Source organism: Harmonia axyridis, chromosome 7 (assembly GCF_914767665.1).
Source record: "Harmonia axyridis chromosome 7, icHarAxyr1.1, whole genome shotgun sequence".
Lineage (NCBI taxonomy): Eukaryota > Metazoa > Arthropoda > Insecta > Coleoptera > Coccinellidae > Harmonia > Harmonia axyridis.
The window spans coordinates 27,793,987-27,814,614 of NC_059507.1; the positions used below are offsets into that span (position 1 = coordinate 27,793,987).

The 20,628-nt window shown below is 32.1% G+C and overlaps 1 protein-coding gene across 2 annotated transcripts; it reads right to left on the minus strand.

Annotated features, from left to right (window-relative positions):
- Window positions 1-2,576: 2,576 nt before the first annotated feature.
- LOC123684738 (ets DNA-binding protein pokkuri) lies at window positions 2,577-12,718 on the minus strand. 2 transcript variants are annotated; one of them, XM_045624139.1, is made up of 5 exons: window positions 12,446-12,718; window positions 5,525-5,821; window positions 4,402-4,998; window positions 4,043-4,292; window positions 2,577-3,752 (listed from the first exon to the last, which is right to left on the minus strand). In XM_045624139.1, the coding sequence occupies exons 2-5, from the start codon at window positions 5,811-5,813 to the stop codon at window positions 3,467-3,469; spliced, it is 1,422 nt and encodes a 473-aa protein (XP_045480095.1). In that variant the 5' UTR covers window positions 5,814-5,821; window positions 12,446-12,718; the 3' UTR covers window positions 2,577-3,466. The 2 variants fall into 2 exon arrangements, with proteins under 2 accessions (XP_045480095.1, XP_045480096.1); XM_045624140.1 differs by lacking the exon at window positions 12,446-12,718 and adding an exon at window positions 11,122-11,266.
- Between the last annotated feature and the right edge of the window lie 7,910 nt (window positions 12,719-20,628).

The following is a 20,628-nucleotide window of genomic DNA, read 5'->3' on the forward strand; positions in this document are numbered from 1 at the left end:
ACATAGAAAGTTTGATCATAATATATAATAAACAACAAAAAATAACACCAACAGTGTTGTCGAGTGAGAGGGCGGTGTTTTATGATCGAGTATGAAGCTCAAGGGGACAATGTTTTAGAGCACATACTTTGATGTTGATTTTACATGTATTTATAAAGTGTTTGCTGGCTCCAGAGATGGCGCCGCACAATTCTCGGATTTCTTGGGACACAAACCCAACCGTTTTACTACAAATTTACCAAGCTCATCAGGATAGAGCCTAAATTACCATACCAATGATTCTATTATGGGTTCCCGCAATCCCCTGATTGAGGATGCACCATAAGAATTGGTGGAGAACTCCTCGCCTAAATAATTATTTCAATTTTAGAATAATTTTTCCGTTTCGTTTTTTTGGGTTAATGCTAATTAATATTCAAAATTCTCATTTCTCTGTTGAATTGTATCTTCGAATACAAGTTATGGTCTAATCTTGTTCAAATTTTCGACACAATATTAGAAAGAATATTTCTTGAATTCAAAAGTTGCACCACATTCTCACATTCTTTTACGCTCAACTCTTAGGATATTGTGAATAAGTCTAATGAAGCAAATTTGGACTTTGCATATTCCCATTTATTTTCAGTCGTCTTAGTTTGATATTTTGAAACAAGTCACTCAAAATTAAATCTTTAATGCCAGAGAACAAAAAATTAAACTACCTTTTTTTTTAGATTATAATCCTCATTTCCTATGTAAGCTGAAGTACTTAAGATTGTAAAAATATTTGAGCCATGTAGATAATATCAAACAACATCTCTTAATTACTCAATTACAATATGCCCAGTTGACCAAAAACGTTTGATAGGCACTTCAACTTGAGATACCCCTCTATATACAGGGAAAATTCACCGGGATGGCCGTTTATGGAAAACTAATCATAATTTTGAGAAAATTTGCATATCGGGGTTTGAGACAATGGTCTTTCCCCCTAAAATATTTTCAGATCTCTACAACTTTCGGTTATACCGGAAACAGACTTCTACTTTCTTATTTCTAATGGTAGACCCAGTATATCATTCCATCATAAGATAGCTTTTATTATGGAAATTTCGGCAATATGCCATACCTTGGGAAAAAATCAACGGTTCATGGGATTCTTATGAAAAAAAAGATGGCGATGAGGACTCACATTTTTTTAAATATTTCAGCAGAAAAAGCTTTTTTCGCAAAAATTTTTTGCTTTTTCGATTCCGCAAATACGTAGTATAATAAGACTGTTTGCGGTTTTGGCCAAAAATGTACAGGGTGTTTATAAGAGGATCATGAACTTGGACAACTCAAATTCATCAAAACTCAAGATTTTCAAATCAGAACCTATATTTTTTTATTATTTCAGTCGATACTACGTCCAAAAATAGTGGGGGTTACTTAAGCAAACCCTATACCTAAAATGAATACTTTGATAGTTATCGAGGAAGAACTTTAAATGAGAAAAAACCGCTATTTATAACTGTGTGGAGTAGTCTGCGATTCCCGAAAAACACAGAAAGAAACATATCAAAAATTGTAATGAAATATTCGTAATTGAAAATTGTATTGGTTTTTGGATTTCTCAACAATCCCAACAAAAAATTAATTAAAATTCACGAAATGTAAAATTTAGTTCTCCAAACATCGAATTTAAGTTTCTTTCTGTGTTTTCCGGAAGTAACAGACAGTTATTAACACAGTTATAAATAGCGGTTTTTCCTCATTTGAAGTTCTTCCCCGATAACTCTTGGTGTATTCATTTTAGGTATAGGGTTTGCTTAAGTAACCCTCACTATTTTTGTACGTAGAATTGACTGAAATAATAAAAAATATAGGTTCTAATTTGAAAATCTTGAGTTTTGATGAATTTGAGTTGTCCAAGTTCATGATCCTCTTATAAACACCCTGTACATTTTTGGTCCAAACCGCAAACAGTCTTATTATACTACGTAATTGCGGAATCGAAAAAAAAAAATTTCGAAAAAAGCTTTTTCTGTTGAAATATTCGGAAAAATGTGAGTCCTCATTGCCACCTTCTTTTTCATAAGAATCTCAATAACTCATGAACCGTTGAATTTTTACCCAAGGTATGGCATATTGCCGAAATCGCCATCAAAAAAGCTATCTAATGATGCAATAAGATATTGGGTGTGCCATTTGAAATAAGGAAGTAGTAGAGATCTGAAAATATTTTAGGGACAAAGATCATTGTCTCAAACTCCGATATGCAAATTTTCAGCTCAAAATTATGATTAGTTTTCCATAAACGTCTAATAGGCCATCCCGGTGAATTACCCTGTATAAATCAAAATACAAAAAAAATGATAACGGACATCCTTCAAGGGTGCATGAATAAACAAGTGTTAAAAAGTTCACAACAGTGCTTATATTTCTTTCTGAATCTTTTTATTGAAAATTGTGATTCAATAATAGATTTTCATGAATAGGGTATAAAAGTGATTTATTTTTGCTAATGATCGTCTTAATAGATAATCATTTGCAAAAATAAAACACCATTATATCAAGGCTAACCAATGATTTTTATGAAGAAAAACAAGTTAAAATTCTGATGGTAATTTATTTCTCAGTTTTCTCCATCTTTAACAACATAATATTTTTTATAAAAAACAATTTACAAATATGAGTTAAAGACTTAAATTATTGCATATTTCCACAGTTCTATTTACAAAAATAAACATAATGGAACGAAATACCAACTGAAAACACATTCTAAAGCTCTCAACCCTATAAATTCTGAAATATTTGAATTTAGTTTTCTATATACAAAATTTATATGAATATTCAATATATATTTATTTATACTGCATTTTTAATTAGAAAAATCACACTATCGATTTGAATATTCATTTAGAGATCACAGAAACTGAGCTGGAAAGTCAGCCTTTACATTTGAAAATATATTCCCGAAAAATGTGAGACATGATCTTTTATAGTGGAATGTTTTGTGTCTTCTCTACACCAAATCTATCAAAAATGTTTTTCCAGTCCCATCTCTTTGTACATTACAATTTCATTTCAAAATTCGATAATTTATTGTCATTAATGAAATTTATCACAATCGTGACATATTCTCCATAATGGGGAAATTAAAGCTGCCTTTGGCAGTCAACACTACCATTTGTGTCCAAATGATCAACGTCAAACCCTTACAATGATACAAGTCTTTCTTAGAATCACAAGAATATACATTTGAAGATTTTGGACGAATTTCGAAAATAATTATACCTTTGCAAGGGTTAGACATTTTGGCACATTACTTAAAATTCTTATAAAAATATGCAATCTATATTATCCTATGCACAATTTTATAAAAATCTCTGTATAATAACACTATTTACAAAACCTATTACTATTTGCACATTTTGTTTAAGTCTATTGCATTGGCACTTAAGTTTTATAATGCACATAATCACGAATAGTTAGTCAACATCTGCTAGTTTGGTTGTATTGGAGGATCAGGTGAACACACAATATTCACATGCCTATTACTACTCAAATCTGTTGGATTTTTGTCCATACTAAGATCTGTAGGTTTATCATCATAGTCCATACGGGCACTCTCCTGCGTTTCTGTTGGTTCTGGTTTTATACTTATTTGTGGTACCATCTGAGGTGGTGCAGCCTGACTTGAACTCTTATTAGTAGGTGATATTGTCATTTGTTGCCTCAGTAATGAGATGTTTTTTATATTTTTTAGTTCCGTAGGATTTCTCAAGAATCTGTAAAGAAAAAGAATTATTTAGTTTTGATTGAAAAAAGGAACAAAAACTCCCACAATTGTAATTATAGCAACTTTGAACCACTTCAATTATTTGTGCATTGCAAATTATCTATTAGACTGATATGTGTAGACAATTTTTGTAAACTGACAAGACAGTCCTCATTCAACCCACTGCCATTCAAATATATGGTGTATAATTTAGGAATGTGCGATTTCATGAAAAGCGAAAAAATTTATTTTTTACAAGCGTCGCATACTCTGTTAAACATCAATTTGATTGATACTCACTGGTAACAATGCCTTTCTCCCTGAACTTTCCTCAAGATATTAACCCTATAATAGTATCTCAGAGCTCTCGACATCTTATCATAATTCATTGAAAGATGATTCTTCTGAATTCCCCATAGTTTGGCTAGACCCGCAGGATCTACTATTTTGAAAACTCCCGTTTCTCGGTTCTTCCATGCAATATGATTAGTATATCTTTGAGCAGGATCATTGAGTAATTGCTGGAGGAAGTCCCACAATAATCGACCATCTGTAAAAAAAAAGGAAATAAATATATTGTATTTTTATTATAATTGCTGTTGACTGTAGAGAAAACTTGAATTCAAAATGAAAATTTGGAGTTATAAACGTTCACTTACTTGTATTTGGTTCTGGTGAATCATTGGGAAAGAAGTCTCTTCCAAAACTCCTCACGTAAGAATCTGGGCTGAAATTTGGTTCTTTCGGACTTCTGGGTGGCCCAGATTGTACTGAATGAGTATTGAACGTAAATGTTGGCGTGTTTGGTGGACTTGTCTGATTCCATTTTTTTTCTTCTTCATCGGAATCTGAAGGATTACTACCATTGCTACCTGTTGTGCTGAATGCATTATGGCTGTAGGTTTGGTGATCTGAATGTTGAGGACTACTGTTCTGACTGTCCATAGATGGTGCTGGACTCAAAGTTACCGAATTACTGTGTGCCAAAAGTTGAGCTGCAAGATTGGCAGTGTGTGAATTTTGGAAGGACTCTCCGTTACTTTGTGTTAGAACATTCCACGTTGGGGTTGAAGGATGAGAATGGGGCGACATTGGGTATGGATGGCGTGAAGTAGGTGTCACTGGACTTGATGGTAACATTCTTTGAAAAGCGTTCGATTCACGAACAAGAATTTGAAGTACATTGTAAAGAACGTCTCCTGAACCAGGTGCTCTTTCGCCTAAATCTTGTCTGGTGAGAAGGCACATTGCTTTTCCTGAAAAAAAAATAGAGAATTTGAAATTTGGTAAATCTTGCATCAAAAACCTATTGCAAAATAGAAGACTTTCATCAAATTTTTAAATATGAATATAAAACAAGAAAACTAATTAGGCAGTAGTATTTTAGTTAAGTAAACAAATAATTAATTATTCAGCGAAATTATTGCAGAATCAAATTCGGGAAACTAAAATCACGGAAATAGATCGCGTCAATAAGAGGAAACAAAAAATGGTTTATTACGAAAAATTAGTTAATAATCGGAGTAATATTTACAGCCGGATTTGATGATAAGGGTGATAATACATCCCAGAAACTATTCGCGGAAATAAACTGTATTTGATAAGGAAATCATATGCTGATAAGCTGGAGTTATAGTGTGGTCACATAGATATGTGATCAACATTGTTTTAAGTATCGAGAAATATGTTGTTATAGTCTTGAAGAAACATTTTTAATGATTTTAATTGCTACTCTGTTTGTAATTATTGACAATTATTGTTTCAATACTGTCATCTACTCACCATTCATCTGGAACATATCCATATCAATGGGTTGGATATCATATTCTCTTTCCGCCCATCTTAAGAAAGTTATAACATCATCCCTTGACCACAATCTAGGATCTGAAGTTAAGCTCGATGGCAATTGACTTTTGTAGTCCATAAGGGGAGAAGAAGGTGTTTGTCCTAATGGTGTGAATCCTAAGGGGTATCTCCATAAAAGATCTGGGCTGAACGGCATGGGCAGTGGTAAACGGTCCATGGCAGCTCCGGTTGGTATGGGTGGCAAAGGCCCAGGTACTAATTTCATATTTCAGCCTGAAACAAAAATAAAACCATTAATTCCAACAAATACAAAATCGAATAGGTATAATACTTTTCAATCAATGAACAAAAATCGGTTAGAAGTATAATATATTTTCCTAGTTTTGGTTTACAGGTTTACTGCTGAAAAGACTGTTTCCTTACGGAACAATGTTTCAATTGACGTAAATATATCGGACTTTTGGAGGCCTTCCGAAATTTTTGGAATTCTCAAAACAAAAATAATGAAATTTCTAAATTTAACCCACTCCACTGACGAGTGAGAGATATGTGCCGGTTATTTTGGTAACAGGATTTTATTATGAGATGTTATGCGCGATTAGAAGATACATTTGGCGCAGTTTCACCCGATTTATAATGTTAATTCTATTCTTTTTCAAGCGATAGTGAATCTATACCTGAAAAATATCTGCTAAGTTTCGTCAAATGTGAAAGTGTTCACATATCTGCACTAGATAAATATAATTAATGCAATTTGCTAGTTTCAAAAATGAGTGGCGGAAAAAGTTTTGAGAAGGTACAAATATTTTCAAGAGACTATGTTGTTAATATTTTTAATTACTTTAATTTATTAAAGTGCGTTCATATGTTCCAACAAAATATATCAGAAATTCATATTTACTTCCCTGAATATTTCGTAAAGCATACGTTTTGGAATGTGTAGAGCTCAGCGCTTTTTCGGAAACAAAATATTTGAGCATAACGAATATCGATATGCGTTTTGCAGAAATGAATTTTTGTTCAAAATGTTATGCCTTGATTGTTAGCCTTAAATACCATGGAGTATTGAGCTTAAAGAATCGTCTCAAGCCGAAGAATTCATGGTTTCTAAAGGCTGGAAATCATGGAATAAATCAAAAGAAATAAATAAACCAGTTAAATAAACTCCATTCAATAACGAAATTGGTATCAACGATAATATTATATATACATATAGCATTTTCTCTAATTCTTTGGTAATCCGTTCATTCTACCACATCTTGTAGAACAAAATGCTACGAGAATATCTCAGATTCACCAAGTTTTCATGGTTTTATTTTATTATTACATGTTGGTACTCGGAATTTTTCTGCCACGGATTTATAATATTATATCACTGTCTAATTTGTGATACAGAAAACTGTTCTGCCAACCTACAATGTTCAATGCAAAAATCACTAAACGATATTCCATTAATTTAAAACAAAATTTCAGTGAATTAGAGAAAATAATGTATAATACTCGTATAGAAAGCTCATTCTTCTACTCGTCCATTCAAAAATCGCCACATCGTGGATGTTTTTGAATTTTGAACTCGTGGAAGAATATCATTGCCTTCTGCACTAGTATTATAAATAACTATTTTTATTATTTATTGTTGCGTTTTACATTGAATTGATTATGGTGATCCTCATAGTCAAATTGTTATTTCTGCTTCAAGTCCACTTGATTTTTGAATCCAGCATAGACTTCAAATTCAAACTTAAATTAACAAGTTGATTGGTCGAACAACCATATAACTTTCGAATTTAAAAATTCCTGAAAATTGTATTAGAAAGGAAAAACCCGGATAAAGGTAAACCCCACGTGCTAAAGTTATGTAAGATTTTTTTATAGGAGTCGAGATTTCATGTGAGATAGGAATAGGAAGAGATTATAAAGCATTGATAAGAATTTTGAGTGTAAATAGAATTAGTATCATTGTATAATAAAATAAAATAGTGAAATATACTGTTTATGATTTTGGAATGGTGGGGCACCTGTAAATAAAGAAAAAACTTCCGCTTGAAACATAAGGAAACTTTCAGAGCGATCGAAACGATCAAGCAACTGTATCAGGAAGCGTCGAACATGAACAAAGGATCACACAACTGGAGGATACAAACGGGTATGGAAATGAACATGATTTATCTCGGAGACCGATACCAAAATGGCAAAAGTCACAAGACCGATAGCGAGAGAAAAAAATCTGTGAAATAGACGAGAAGAACCGAACCGTTCCTTGTCGTAATTACCGGAAAATCATTTATGTAAATGAACGATTGAAAAACACAAATTCAACCTTGAAATAACTTCCGTGACCGTCATATACCCACGTATATTCAACTTTACCATTACTTGGCGTATTTTTAAATCGTCGACAATTTTATTTACTTCCTACTCGGCCGCCTTATATACTTCCCAAGTGCTGTTCATTGTGCGGTTTAGGAATGAAAAAAAAATTATCGGTGTTCGATTCCGATGACGGGAGTCCTCTTTGTGCTTGGCGCACCTTCAAGTGGATTGAGAAATGCGGCAGTATTTCGAACGTTGTTTTTACTAGAATAATAGGCGAGATATATAGCCCGGAACGACATTAAAATTTATCGCATTCTTAGAGCCCAGCATATTTATTCGAATTTTTGTAATACTTCCGAACGATATGATTGAAATGTACGGAAATAACCAGGGAATTTTCGGATAATCTTTTGTTTGTACGTACTCGTAAACGAACGGTAAAAATAGTGCAAATTTTACGCAATGGCAATATTATTATATCCATCATTTCATAGAGCATCTCAAACTATATGAATAAGCTGAAGGCTTTTATGTCCTATATTCAATAGAGTTTGGTAATATTTCAAATAAAAGTCCTTAATATCAAATATGATAATTAAAAAAAGTTTGTGTTGTAGAGAAAAACGTGTGATGGAAATGACACAACAGAATGAGGTTATGTTTTGTAGTCATAGACAATGCGCGAAGAAAAGGATAGCTTTCTTGGCATAAAGGACCAATATCGGGACTTTTTGAGGAAGGACACTTCGAACCTTTTTCTAACCTTAAAATTGGTTAATGAAAAACGTTTCATTTGTGAAGAAGATTGATTTATCAAGAAATGAGACTTTACTTTCGTTTATTGAACTGGTCTTTGAGTCTTTTTAGTAGTAGTTTATTCGGTAGGCCGTATATTGTTGCAATTTGACACTGAATTACTCGGAACTGATACTATTCGGAGAATATACCTATATTTTTAATATGATTTTTATTGATTAAAAGGTTTGCTATTGAATAGAATAATCAAAAATTGATGTAGTGTTAAATTTTTTATCATGACATAAAACCATCAAAAGATCGTAAAAATGAAATTCTTTAATATCTAAGGTTGATGGGATATTGGGATAAAAGATAAAATAGTAACATGTTGAAAAATGAGGTACAAAATAAGTTGTAGAAGAAGTGGTTTCAACTTCATGTGATAACAATCTGCCCATAATGTGGAAATATGATTTTTGAAGAAGAAAAAGATGTAAATCATATTGACAATAGTCAATATCGAATCATATCGAACAACATGCACGTATGGGCAAGTATCAATGGGTGCAATTCCAAAATTTACATAGTCGTACCCCTCATGTAGTATAGTCTTAAGAAAAAATATGTAAATATTGATAAAAAAAAATATATGTATATACATTATTGTATATATCACCATATACTACAAACAGTTACGTATAAAAAATAGAATGGTCTTCTATTATCTATAAATCTTTTCACTTCACTTATTTGCAGATTATTTCAATTGATAATGTTATTGTTTATTTGTTGTAAAAAGCATTGTAACCTACGTTTATTGAAATTTAAAATTTTGTAGAGATTTTCGGAGAGTCAATCGTATGAATACTATGTATTTTGTGAAATTTGCAGCGTTTCGTTTTTATTGAATATAAGATAAACTTCTGAAGTAACAGCAGAAAAATTCAATTTACAAAGCAAGTTAAAGGTGTTTATCAAATATTCAAATTTCATGATAATGTTAAACAATTTGAATTTTGTAACAGGCACGTTCAAGTCATGTATTTCGTGTGAATTACCCTGCCTGTTGCTAAAATACCGAAAAAAATGTACGTTCAAGTTTTGTAAGACAATTGAATCGATAAGAAAATGGTTGAAATGACACATCATTTTCCATATCTTCGACGATAACCAAACTCTGCTGTCATTAAAATTTTCCAATCGATTCGGTTATAAACGTTGCCCAATTTACTGAATTGCTTTTATCGTGGGTTTAACCGCTAAATAATGCACTTATATGTACTTGCTGAGTTATTCAGAGACAATATTCGATAACTGATATTGATTTTTTGCAGGAAAAAAAGAAGTTGGATTTCTACGAAGGTTGTTTCTGAAGAAGTATTTAAAAATTCAGGAATTATGTCGTTGATGTCCGCATACGAGATGAAATTTCTGTTATGAACAGCGTCTTATTTCCAACCACGCTATCAATTAATTAGCTGTGTTTTTCCAAACGAGTCAGTTACATCTTATGAAACTGACGGCCAAGTTCCAAGAAAAACATTTTCCAAGTACTGTAACTAATTCACAAATTACCAAACCGCTTATTCATGAAGTAGAAGATAATAAATGCTCTATGCTCTTTTTAGATGACAAATCCAGTTATGGTTATAAGTTCGCAAATCAAATTCCATTTTAAATAACTATATGGGTATAGGTTTACCAATTATGATATTATTTGCCCCAGATTGTTCGAAATCCAAAAGTCGAGAGTGAGAAGACTTGAAGATTCTAATGAACATAAAATGAAATGAACAAACTCTAAACAAAATTGAAATTCTCGGAAACTTAACGATACATTATCATGAAGTTGGTAGTGTACGTATATTGCTATGATGATACTCTATACAATATTTTTACAACGAAGTTCTAATTCTTAATTTCGAACAAAACATTCACGATATAATAAATTAAATATGATACCTAATAAAATATAAAATTAAATTTCATCTTTGAATATTTTTGCCTCAGTGGTTAGCGGTCAAACTTTGATGCGGTAAACTAGGGTTCGATTCTGCTGTGTTCCCATGATTTTTTTTTCATTTTTTAAAGATTTGAGATATTCTACCAGAAATGATAAACCTCAATGTTTTCACTAGGGTTTGTTATTGTCAACAGCATTTCAAAAGGACACATAGTGCAAATATTCAAATAGATTCCTTAATAATAATACTAACAACAGATAGATCTTCCTACAGAAGAGATTCAATATATTAATTATGTAACTTCAACATCCGTGTTGTTACCTCTTTGCTGATAACTGATCGTGAGATACAATATGCGATGAGTTCAATCCTGTTAGATAATATTCGAACTTGGGTCGATTGAATATTCAATGAATAACCTCATAATTTATATCACCTTGTGTGCCCTAGAACCTCTGTTTTTCTTGCAAGATTTTCATGGAGAATAATTAAAGTAGTTCAAACAACTCGGTGCTCATTCATTAAAATTAATGCGTTGCCCAGAAAGAGACTCACCGACAATGGCAATAAGGCTTAGATCCATTTCGAAGATTACATCAGGGGTGTTTCCGATTTATTGTGCCAGACCATTATCACCTACAAGCCGCATGGGAACACAACAGCAAGCAACGAAATAGGAACTTATCGGTATGATTGACTATCGGCAAAAAAGCTTTATCGCTCGACATTTTGACTTCCAATATTTAATCGTAAGAGGCAGTTCCGGCTGATAATGTTCGAGACGTTTCAACATTAATTTCTTGCTTACGTGAACATTGATCGAGGTATATTATACGTAATTCTATTTTATCGAGTCTTTCACCCCAGCACAAGTACTTTATTTGCTGTAGTTATCACATATTTGATTCACTTGAACCGATACAGCACCCAATCGAGCTAAATAATTGCCAGTTTTCAATGCTTTTGTCTAGCCATATTAAGTAGGAAACAAAATTTCGAATTCCAAGGATACATGTATGAAAGTTGGTAACTTTTTTTTTATATACGCACGCCACTGATTCAACACCTGAGAAATGTAGTGGCATATTCGTTGTTCGTTCAAGCGTTGCCAACCAAGAAAGATTTGCTGATGCAGGTACAAAATGTTGTATGTGTTCTTCAGGAAGTAAAAATAATCATGTGTACCAATACCATCTATTCATTAACGTCAATCAATCAGTAGAATGAAAGCAAGTATTGTTTAATAAATAATCATAATTGGATGGTTAGCCATTTCCTATTGAACTGCATTCTTCGTATAATTAGAGGATTTTATTCAAATTTAATTTCAACTTTCGATGTCTTCAAAAGAAATTCCCTTTCAAAACAATTTCCTATTCTTCCTTCTTGTTTCGTCATATAGCCTACCTGTTGATTCGATAAAGCGTTTTAGGTCCCAGATTTATGACGGGCTTTCTTGTAAAATTTCAGATTACGAACTTCCGCTCCCAGTTATCCCCTTTTAGCAGCTTATTTAGGATACTTCCTTTGGAATTATTCAAATCCAATGATTTACGATACGACAGGTAGGTTGACAACAATAAACTATGTTCCCAAACAGGAAGTAGTTATTGACTTTTATTAAACGTTACCGTGATATCTTACAGGAAGGTATAGCGATTTAAAGAAGAAGCGACATTTTTGAGAAATACTATCTTAACTTGGAACTTTTGAGAAAATATGTCAACATGAAATTACTGTAAACGAAATAAACCAATAATTCACTGTCAACAAATCAGTAGACCTTTTCTAAGGGCTATTACATCCGTAATAAAACATCCCATTTGAAAAAAAAAGCACCACACTCCACATAACACCTATAAACTTGAATTCAACATACCTTTCAGGTTGAATGCAAACAGGTCAATTGTGGTTATCCAAAAATTTCGAACACATAGACACGTTAAATCCACAGGTGGTCGGCGTATCACAGAATCGAGTGCGTACACAAGTTTTCATAAACAAACAGCGATCGGAAAAGTCAAAAAATCTCAGTGCACGATAGCAGTAACTGTGACCAGCCAATGTACAGGAGGGCCACCTTACTACTTCAACTACTGTTCCGAAACTGATCTTTTCGACGTCAGAGTACTCGGCTGAGAGCCGTGCGTGAATTTGTCGGCGGTGAGGGAGTAGAGAAGAGAGACCTGCGCCGCCTTGAATTATTGGTGGCGATAGGAAGTGGAAGAAACTACTAGGGACTTAGTGGAACAGAAATCCTGCTTGTGTGTATCGCATTATTGCTTACAAACGAATATTCTTTATAATATTTTCATGTTACAGTGATTCCATATTTGAAGATTAACGTTGTATTTCAATTGAGACTACAAAATATTTGATCTAAAGCAACAATATGATATACAGGGTGTTTCCTAATTGAATGTCAATATTTATGGGGGTGATTTTTCAACCCATTTAAAAAAAACTTCATATGAACATATGTTCTAAATGCCTTACCTTTTGAGATACAGGATGATTATAAAGTTTAAACAAAAAAAAATTTGAAATTATGAGCAAACTTGATTTCTTGAATTTTTTAGTCCGATGCACGGGTTTCATAAAGAAAAAATAAAATTTACGTATGTCTCTGCTTGGTGATTATGTCATATACATAACTAACTTTGTTTAAATTTGCAACACTCGAAATTTGAGGTTTAAACTTAAAACCACAGACTACTAGTCTGTGTAAGAACTTTCACAGATGAATATTATTTATTTTAGAATGTTAGGTTAAATGGCATTCTTGTACGAAATGAAATAAACAACGATATAAGTAATATAAATGCGATATAATAAATGAATGGATATGAATTATGAATATCAGAGCTGAGCCAATATGGGTGGTAGCGAGCTCAATTCGTTATGATTATCGAAAATGAAATAGAAAATCAAGAGAAAAATATTTAATCTTTATCATCAATGAAATTGGGATAACTCATTTATTATATTATAAATATACTATTTTTTTCAACAAATGGAATGTTCAAAGTGAGTTTATAATGGTTTTTCTAATTTAGTAGCTTATTTCCAAGGTTCAAATGGTATATCTTATACTTGCAAAAACTTCAGTGTTCCGGTTTCCAGGGGTGAATTAGCTCATTATGAAAATTTAAAATGGCTATATCTTTTCAAACGGGCCCAATCGGAAAAAATGGCAAATGAAAAAAGTGTTTTTTTTGGCCGCAAGAATCTTCGGTTAAAATGTATGTACAAGTCAAAGACTCACCCTGTATATTTACGATATTGTTATGATTATGCAGAGAAACGGTTTTTATTTTTTTAAGCGAAAACCATGCATCGGATTGAAAAAAGTCAAGTGAAAAGTCGAGAAATGATTGGGAATTTCAAAAATTATATTTATTTCAGGAAAAATCTGTGGCGTACCATCAATGTCTGCCAAAATAGGCAGGTCAAATTACGTACGAACGCCACTGGTGGAAATTAAAAAAAGTGATACATTAAAAAATGCCTCTTGATTCATAGTACATGTATAACAAATTTCATTGAAATATCTAAAATGGTATTGTCGATATTAATAATAAATGATTCATTTTTGAAAACTTATCTCTTACCCTGTATCTCAAAAGGTAAGACGTTTAGGACATATATAAAGTTTTTTCCTTAAAATAGGCACAAAAATCACCCCCATAAATATTGACATTCGATTAGGAAACAACCTATATAACATGAAATAAGTTAAAATCTAGAATTTACATGATTTATATTATTGTATACCTACATGATTCAAACTATGATCCAATAATTCACAACTCAATAATTAAATTTATAAATGTCTATTTCACTATAATCTAGATCTAGATGAAAATAAAAAAATATTTACTAACCTGCATTTTGTTGCCTAGTAATTTTTTCACGTTTGATAAAAATTATTACAAAAAAAATTTAAACTGAACTGGAGGACAATAAAAATCAGAAAAGTTGATTTTATAATCCTGTATGTGTATTTCAACGACCAGATATAGGTTTTTAATGATTTGTTTGCATTCTTACTAAGTACTTCTTTTTCTTGATGGTGCTCTTGGTGGTGATACCATTGTGTACCTAATGTAGTATTATACAATTACCACTAAGTAATCTCAATTTTCATCGAGTTGTTGGTATTTCCATTTCATAAATTCTAATTTGTTTTCAAAAGATATAGTGATCTGAAAAATTATAATATCTACTCATGTAAGATAAATCTTATTGAAGACATAAAATTGAAATATTTCGAAAAGTGAACCTAATAATAGCTTCAGGTAGACTATACCTACATTATAACAGTAGTAGTAGTAGAAGAGGCCAACTTGAAAGGAAATGTAAATTGTATCTCATAATAAAGCATGATTTGGAACTTCGTTTAATACATATTGATTGATATTGATGTGTAATTATTATTGTCACATTTTCAGAATTAATAGAAAAATCACGCATGTTCTTCCAATGCTAATTTTTTATCGGTGGAGAAGTTTGTAGTTGATTTTTTTTTACCTTTTTTATTATATGTACCTATTTGTAAACTGATTATTTATGTAAGTACACGGAGGGTATATGTATATCTAAAGCTCAATTTATTTGAGAGTAGGTACTGTTTTTGTGTTGAAAACTGATTTAATTAATTATGTCAACATAAATAAATGAATGAAAAAAATATCAATTTGTATGAAAATTTCTGTATGTAATTCAACAGTCATGTTTGATATAAACAGGAATTGATTAAGGTAAAGAATAATAGGTATTAATAGAACCAAATTGGAAATTATTCATTTCTCTAACACTTGATATGATGATAGCTGATTTAATATTTTTTTTACTGAAAATTTCTATCCCAGATATTGAAAGAATTCTGAAATTCAGTTCAGGATAAATAACGAGTTCAATTCCTTTAACATTATAATTAATATTCATTATTAAACGAGCTTCTGCTAGCGAATATCTACGAGTGGAATTTTATTTTTAAATGGAAATAATTTTTATGATTATCACTCAATTTTAATGGAACAACACGTAAACGTTGCTCCAAGATGAGTTCAATCTACCTGTGAAAACCGCAAGAAAATCCGTTTAGTAGTTTGGGAGATTAGTGTTATATTGGCAGATAAACTTTTACAATATATTTTTTTGTATACTTCATTATCATTTCTTCATCTCCCATCTTCATTTTTCGGATGAATTTTATATACCTACTTCTGCTTAATTATTATTATTAAAAATTCTGAGCAATAGTTTAGAGCCAATTAAAAATAAATTGTGTTAAATTGCATTATTACCTAATCTTGAAAATGTATCTTCTTTCGTAACATAAAATTCTTGGATACAAAACTTAGTGAACATAATGAATTCGAGTAATTAAATTGTTCACAGTATTAGAAAACACATTTTATTAATACGAGAGATAAAATAAATTTATTTGCTATTGATTCGATTGTACTCCAGTTTAAAATCCTTCACGATTTCCGAGATTTTCCCTGATTCATTTTCTGAGATAAAAATCTTTTTGAGAGATCAACACCAAATCAAGTGAGGTATTCTATAATATTTTTTCGAAACGCTACTCGAAATTAGTACGTCAGCACTCAAAAGTTCATCAATAACACTCATTTGCCCGTTGAACTTTCCGTCTCAAAGATCGATCGAATCTCCGCCTCTCTAGACGCCAAAAATGCGAGGGACGCAGCCGCAGCGTTGTCAAGTTGATACCTCACCGGATCTACACTTGTCCAACAGGAGTGGGGAAGCACAGACTAGACTTCCTCTTTTATTAAATCTGTGTTGCGTTCGTTGATCATGCGAGACTGCCAGCTTCACCGTGCTATGTTTTGTCTTCCTCACCTTCTCGTGATCTCTGCTTGCACGATAATTTCTTTTTTAAATGTGCTAGGCAGGTGTTGGTAGGATCCTATGGCGATGAGAACGAGGTCTTTTGGATGTAGGCGGAAGAAGGAAATAACGCCTAGATAGAACTATCTGTTAATGTACGGAATTTTTTGGAGATTTTGGTCGAGAGGTTATCGAGATTTTTGCTTCCTAGTAGGAGACATCATTGTGATCGATAACATTTGTTGTGGTCTCCGATTACAAAATTAATTCAGTATTAAGCTTGGACAGTAGCCTTTGGGTTCGTTCAAATATTACGTAAGCAGATTTAATACAATTATTTACAACCCTAATCCCCATCCCCTTGTAAGCAAAGCTTTGACAAATGCGTAGTACCAATGAAGGGCCACCGCCAGACATTTTGGCGACACGGCAAAAAAAAATTTGCCGTCCTGCTTTTCCTAATTTATTTCTCTGATATATTTTCAGTTGCATATGAAATTGTTTTTTTTAATTCAAAATCACCTTTTCAGGATAGGATGTGTTGTCGATTTTTCAAAGAACGCCCTGAATTGTTTGAAAGTACGATGCTCTATAGTTTCATTTCATTTCAGAACTTATGCAATAATATACTGGATGTGCTATTTGAAATAATGAAGTAGTAGTATGTTTCCGGTATAACAGGAAGTTGTAGATATATAAAAATATTTTAGGAAAAAATATCATTGTCTCAAACCCCATTATGCAAATTTTCAGCACAAAATTTTGATAAGTTTTCCATAAACGTCCAATAGTCAATTACCCTGTATGATTTTATATAAAGGTTGATTCACGAAGATTGTTGGTTAGAATATTTTAAAGAAAGACTCGAGATAAACACTTGGAATTTTTAAGGTATTTTTGATACAATTATTTACTATCCTACTCCCATATCCCCCTTTTAAGCAAAGCTTTGACAAATGTGTAGTACCTACCAATGAAGGGCCACTGTCAGACATTTTGGCGCCCCGGCAAAAAAAATTTTGCTGTCCTGCTTTGCCTAATTTATCTGAATCTACTTTGAAGGAGCCTCTTTTCTTCCCTTTATTCATCTTTTCAGTTGCATATGAAATTGTATTCTTATATTTTAAAGAAAGACTCGAGATAAACACTTGGAATTTTTAAGGTATTTTTTGTTGGTAGAGATGAATTCTTGGAAAAAACTTCAGATTCGTTCGACTTCAGGTTTCACCGGAAGTGATACCAACTTTCGTTTTTTAAATGTAACACCACTCACACCCAGTTTATTCATTCATAATCAGATCATTCTTTGGATATACATTGTTTTCTTGTATCATTTAAAAAAAATAGTTTTGAGGTTTTTATCATCACTTATTTTGACATTGAAATCGAAACACTCTGTATCTTCAATTGAATTTTTAATTAACGGAGGAGAAGCATTGGTATGTCTTCTAATAGAAGCTAAAAAATTAAAGATTTTCATGCAGAAAAGTAATTAACATTGAAGAATTGAAATTGAATAGATATTTTTCAGATTTCGGACAAATTGTTAACCTGTAGTTTTTGACGTGTTAAAATAAGGGTTGACAGCAAAGACCATGTTTTTCAACATAAAAGTTATTTTTCTCGAAAACGATCGACTTTAGAGTGTATGACCAAGAGTACTTTTTTGTGTGTAAAAAACATTGGTGGTTCAAATGGGACTCTCAAAAACCTACTTTTTACATTAGCGTAGAAGTTGGGGGAGAGAAACACCCAATATCCCTTCAAAACCTTCACCAATTAAGACTTAAAAAAAATTCCGCACAAAACATTGCTTATTATGATTAGAAAATGCTTACGAAAGCTGTTTTCTGTACAAAAAAAGATTCCGAAGAAATTCGTATATTCATATTTTTGGACTTGCTATGACGTCCTGCGCATATTTCAAATAATAAAAATATAGAACAAAGAATTTTTGTTAATCAAAGTGAATCACAATGAAAATTTTTTTTCTCTTGTCATGTTAGTTTATGAACTTATGCATTGTAGGTTATAAAAAACATGATGGATACCATCACCAGATGGTATAACGTTTCTATAGCAAACATGATAATTTCGATGAGAAACTGATTATTAGGCCAACCTAAACGTCCAGAAGAATGACGTCAAAGGAGTGAGGAATGTTTGACAGAAATTCCAGGACGTCGGTCATGCCAAGTATAATTTTGTAAATCGCAGTTAATGTCCAACGACATGCTACTAAAACATCAGAAAACCCGATGATTTCACTGGCAACATTCCATCCGTAGATCACTTCCTTCCTTTTCGACTTGGATACTTATATCGTAGATTCAATATAAAAATACGACACATATCCCACTCATGAGAATGATTCAGTTGGGCGGCTTATGTAATCATTATATTTAGATGGAAATCCAATCGGTACACCTTCCCAGATGCTTGTCATTATGGTAATATTGCGTGAGGTATCGTGCAGAAGCTGTGGTATCTCTTAGCACACTGACTCATCGATCCATGCAGTGTTACGGATCTATGCTTGTGGTCAGGATTTGAGTTGGTTGTTCGTTAGCCTTGGTTTTTCCGACTTGGTTGACACTTGCAGTATCCTGACGTGTCATTGTCTGAAGATGTAACCAACCAATTCTTGGTATCTATTAAATTGCAGCGGGCTTGTTTCCCGATATAGCCACATGGAGGAAGTCGAGATTCAATTTCACATACGATTGAATAAATTGGCGTTTGACGTATTACTATTAATGTTTCTGAAATGTTTGAAGTGCAATTTGACTTATTTATAATACAAGTGCAGAAAGCATTGATATTCTTTCACGAGTCCAAAATTCAAACAAACCACGAAGTGGAGAGTTTTTTTTAATGAGTGTTAAAATGAGCCTTTTGTACAAATATTAGAGATAGATTATTTTCTCTTATTCACTGAATTTTTATTGGAATTGATGGAATATTTCCATAAATATCGTTTAGTTATTTCACATTGAAAAATGTTGGTTGGCAGAACTATTTCTGTCTCTCAAATGTAACAGATAATACCTGGTTAAATCCGTGACAGGATAGTTCCGAGTACCAGTTTGTAATAATGAAATATAACCATGAAATCTGTGTGAAATTGAGATATTCCCCACAATTTTGTTCTATCGGATTTGCCACAGAATTAGAGAAAAATTTTTCTGAGTAGTAGTTTCTATATCCATCCTTTTGTCATATATCTGAGACTCGATTGGTTCAATTGGGGAATGATAATAATAATAATAATTGATATATCCCAAATAAATGTTATGCTCGGTAGTCAAATTATTATAGGTATCAGATCAGATCCTGATTAATGTTTCTTAGATTATCTATATGAAGCTATTCATGCTAGACTTCAAGTATCTTCTTGATCTTGTTCAAAATTAAATGTCATAAATAAAGGAATAATAGGTAAGTATATTAAGTATCAAGTAAGGTAAGTGTATTTTATCTTTCATGAACAATTAAGTGTAGGAGGAGCGTAGCGAATAGCGATGACTTGTCTGAGATTGGTACTTCTCAATGTTCATCATACTTATAGCGTTTTTGAACGATGGTTTGAATAACTAATTTCCTCCTAATTACCGAAAAGTCAAATGCAAGGCTTAAAAAGGGTTTTCCAATAAAAGGTTTCATTTTGAGATTGAAAAATGAGGAGTATATTTTGAAAGCAATCAATCAATTTACCATTCAACAGTTGAACCAGCCTCATTTTCGAAAAAGTAAGGTCCAATCACACCACCAGCCCAACACTAAATATACCTTTTGAACTTCAAATTGAGACAAATTCAAATTGAAAGTAATCAAATTCAAATTGGGACGAAACACGTTCAAATTGGGAATAAACACATTCAAATTGGGAATAATCAAATTCAAATTGGGACAACATTAAATTATGTATATATAAAAAACCTACAAAAATGTAATTTTGCAAATATTTTGGATCTTTCATTTTGATATAGAGCATGAATTAAACATTGGTACCTATAGATTCGTTCATTACTCCCTTTTGACCTACACATATGCGTGAAAAAATTATTTTAAATAGCAATAAATATCGTCCAAATATAAATTTAATTATTCCGAATTTGAATTTTTAATTGCCAATCTGATTTTGTTAAGTCTAAATTTGAAGTTGAAACGTATAGTGACACGTTGAGTATGGAGAGGCTTTTC

Coding starts and splice junctions, on each gene's coding strand:
- LOC123684738 (XM_045624139.1), bottom strand. CDS start 5,813: ATGAAATTAGTACCTGGGCCTTTGCCACCCATACCAACCGGAGCTGCC. Junction 4,293..4,401: donor TTCACCAGAACCAAATACAA/GTAAGTGAACGT, acceptor TTTTTTTTACAG/ATGGTCGATTATTGTGGGAC. Junction 3,753..4,042: donor GGAGAAAGGCATTGTTACCA/GTGAGTATCAAT, acceptor TTTTCTTTACAG/ATTCTTGAGAAATCCTACGG.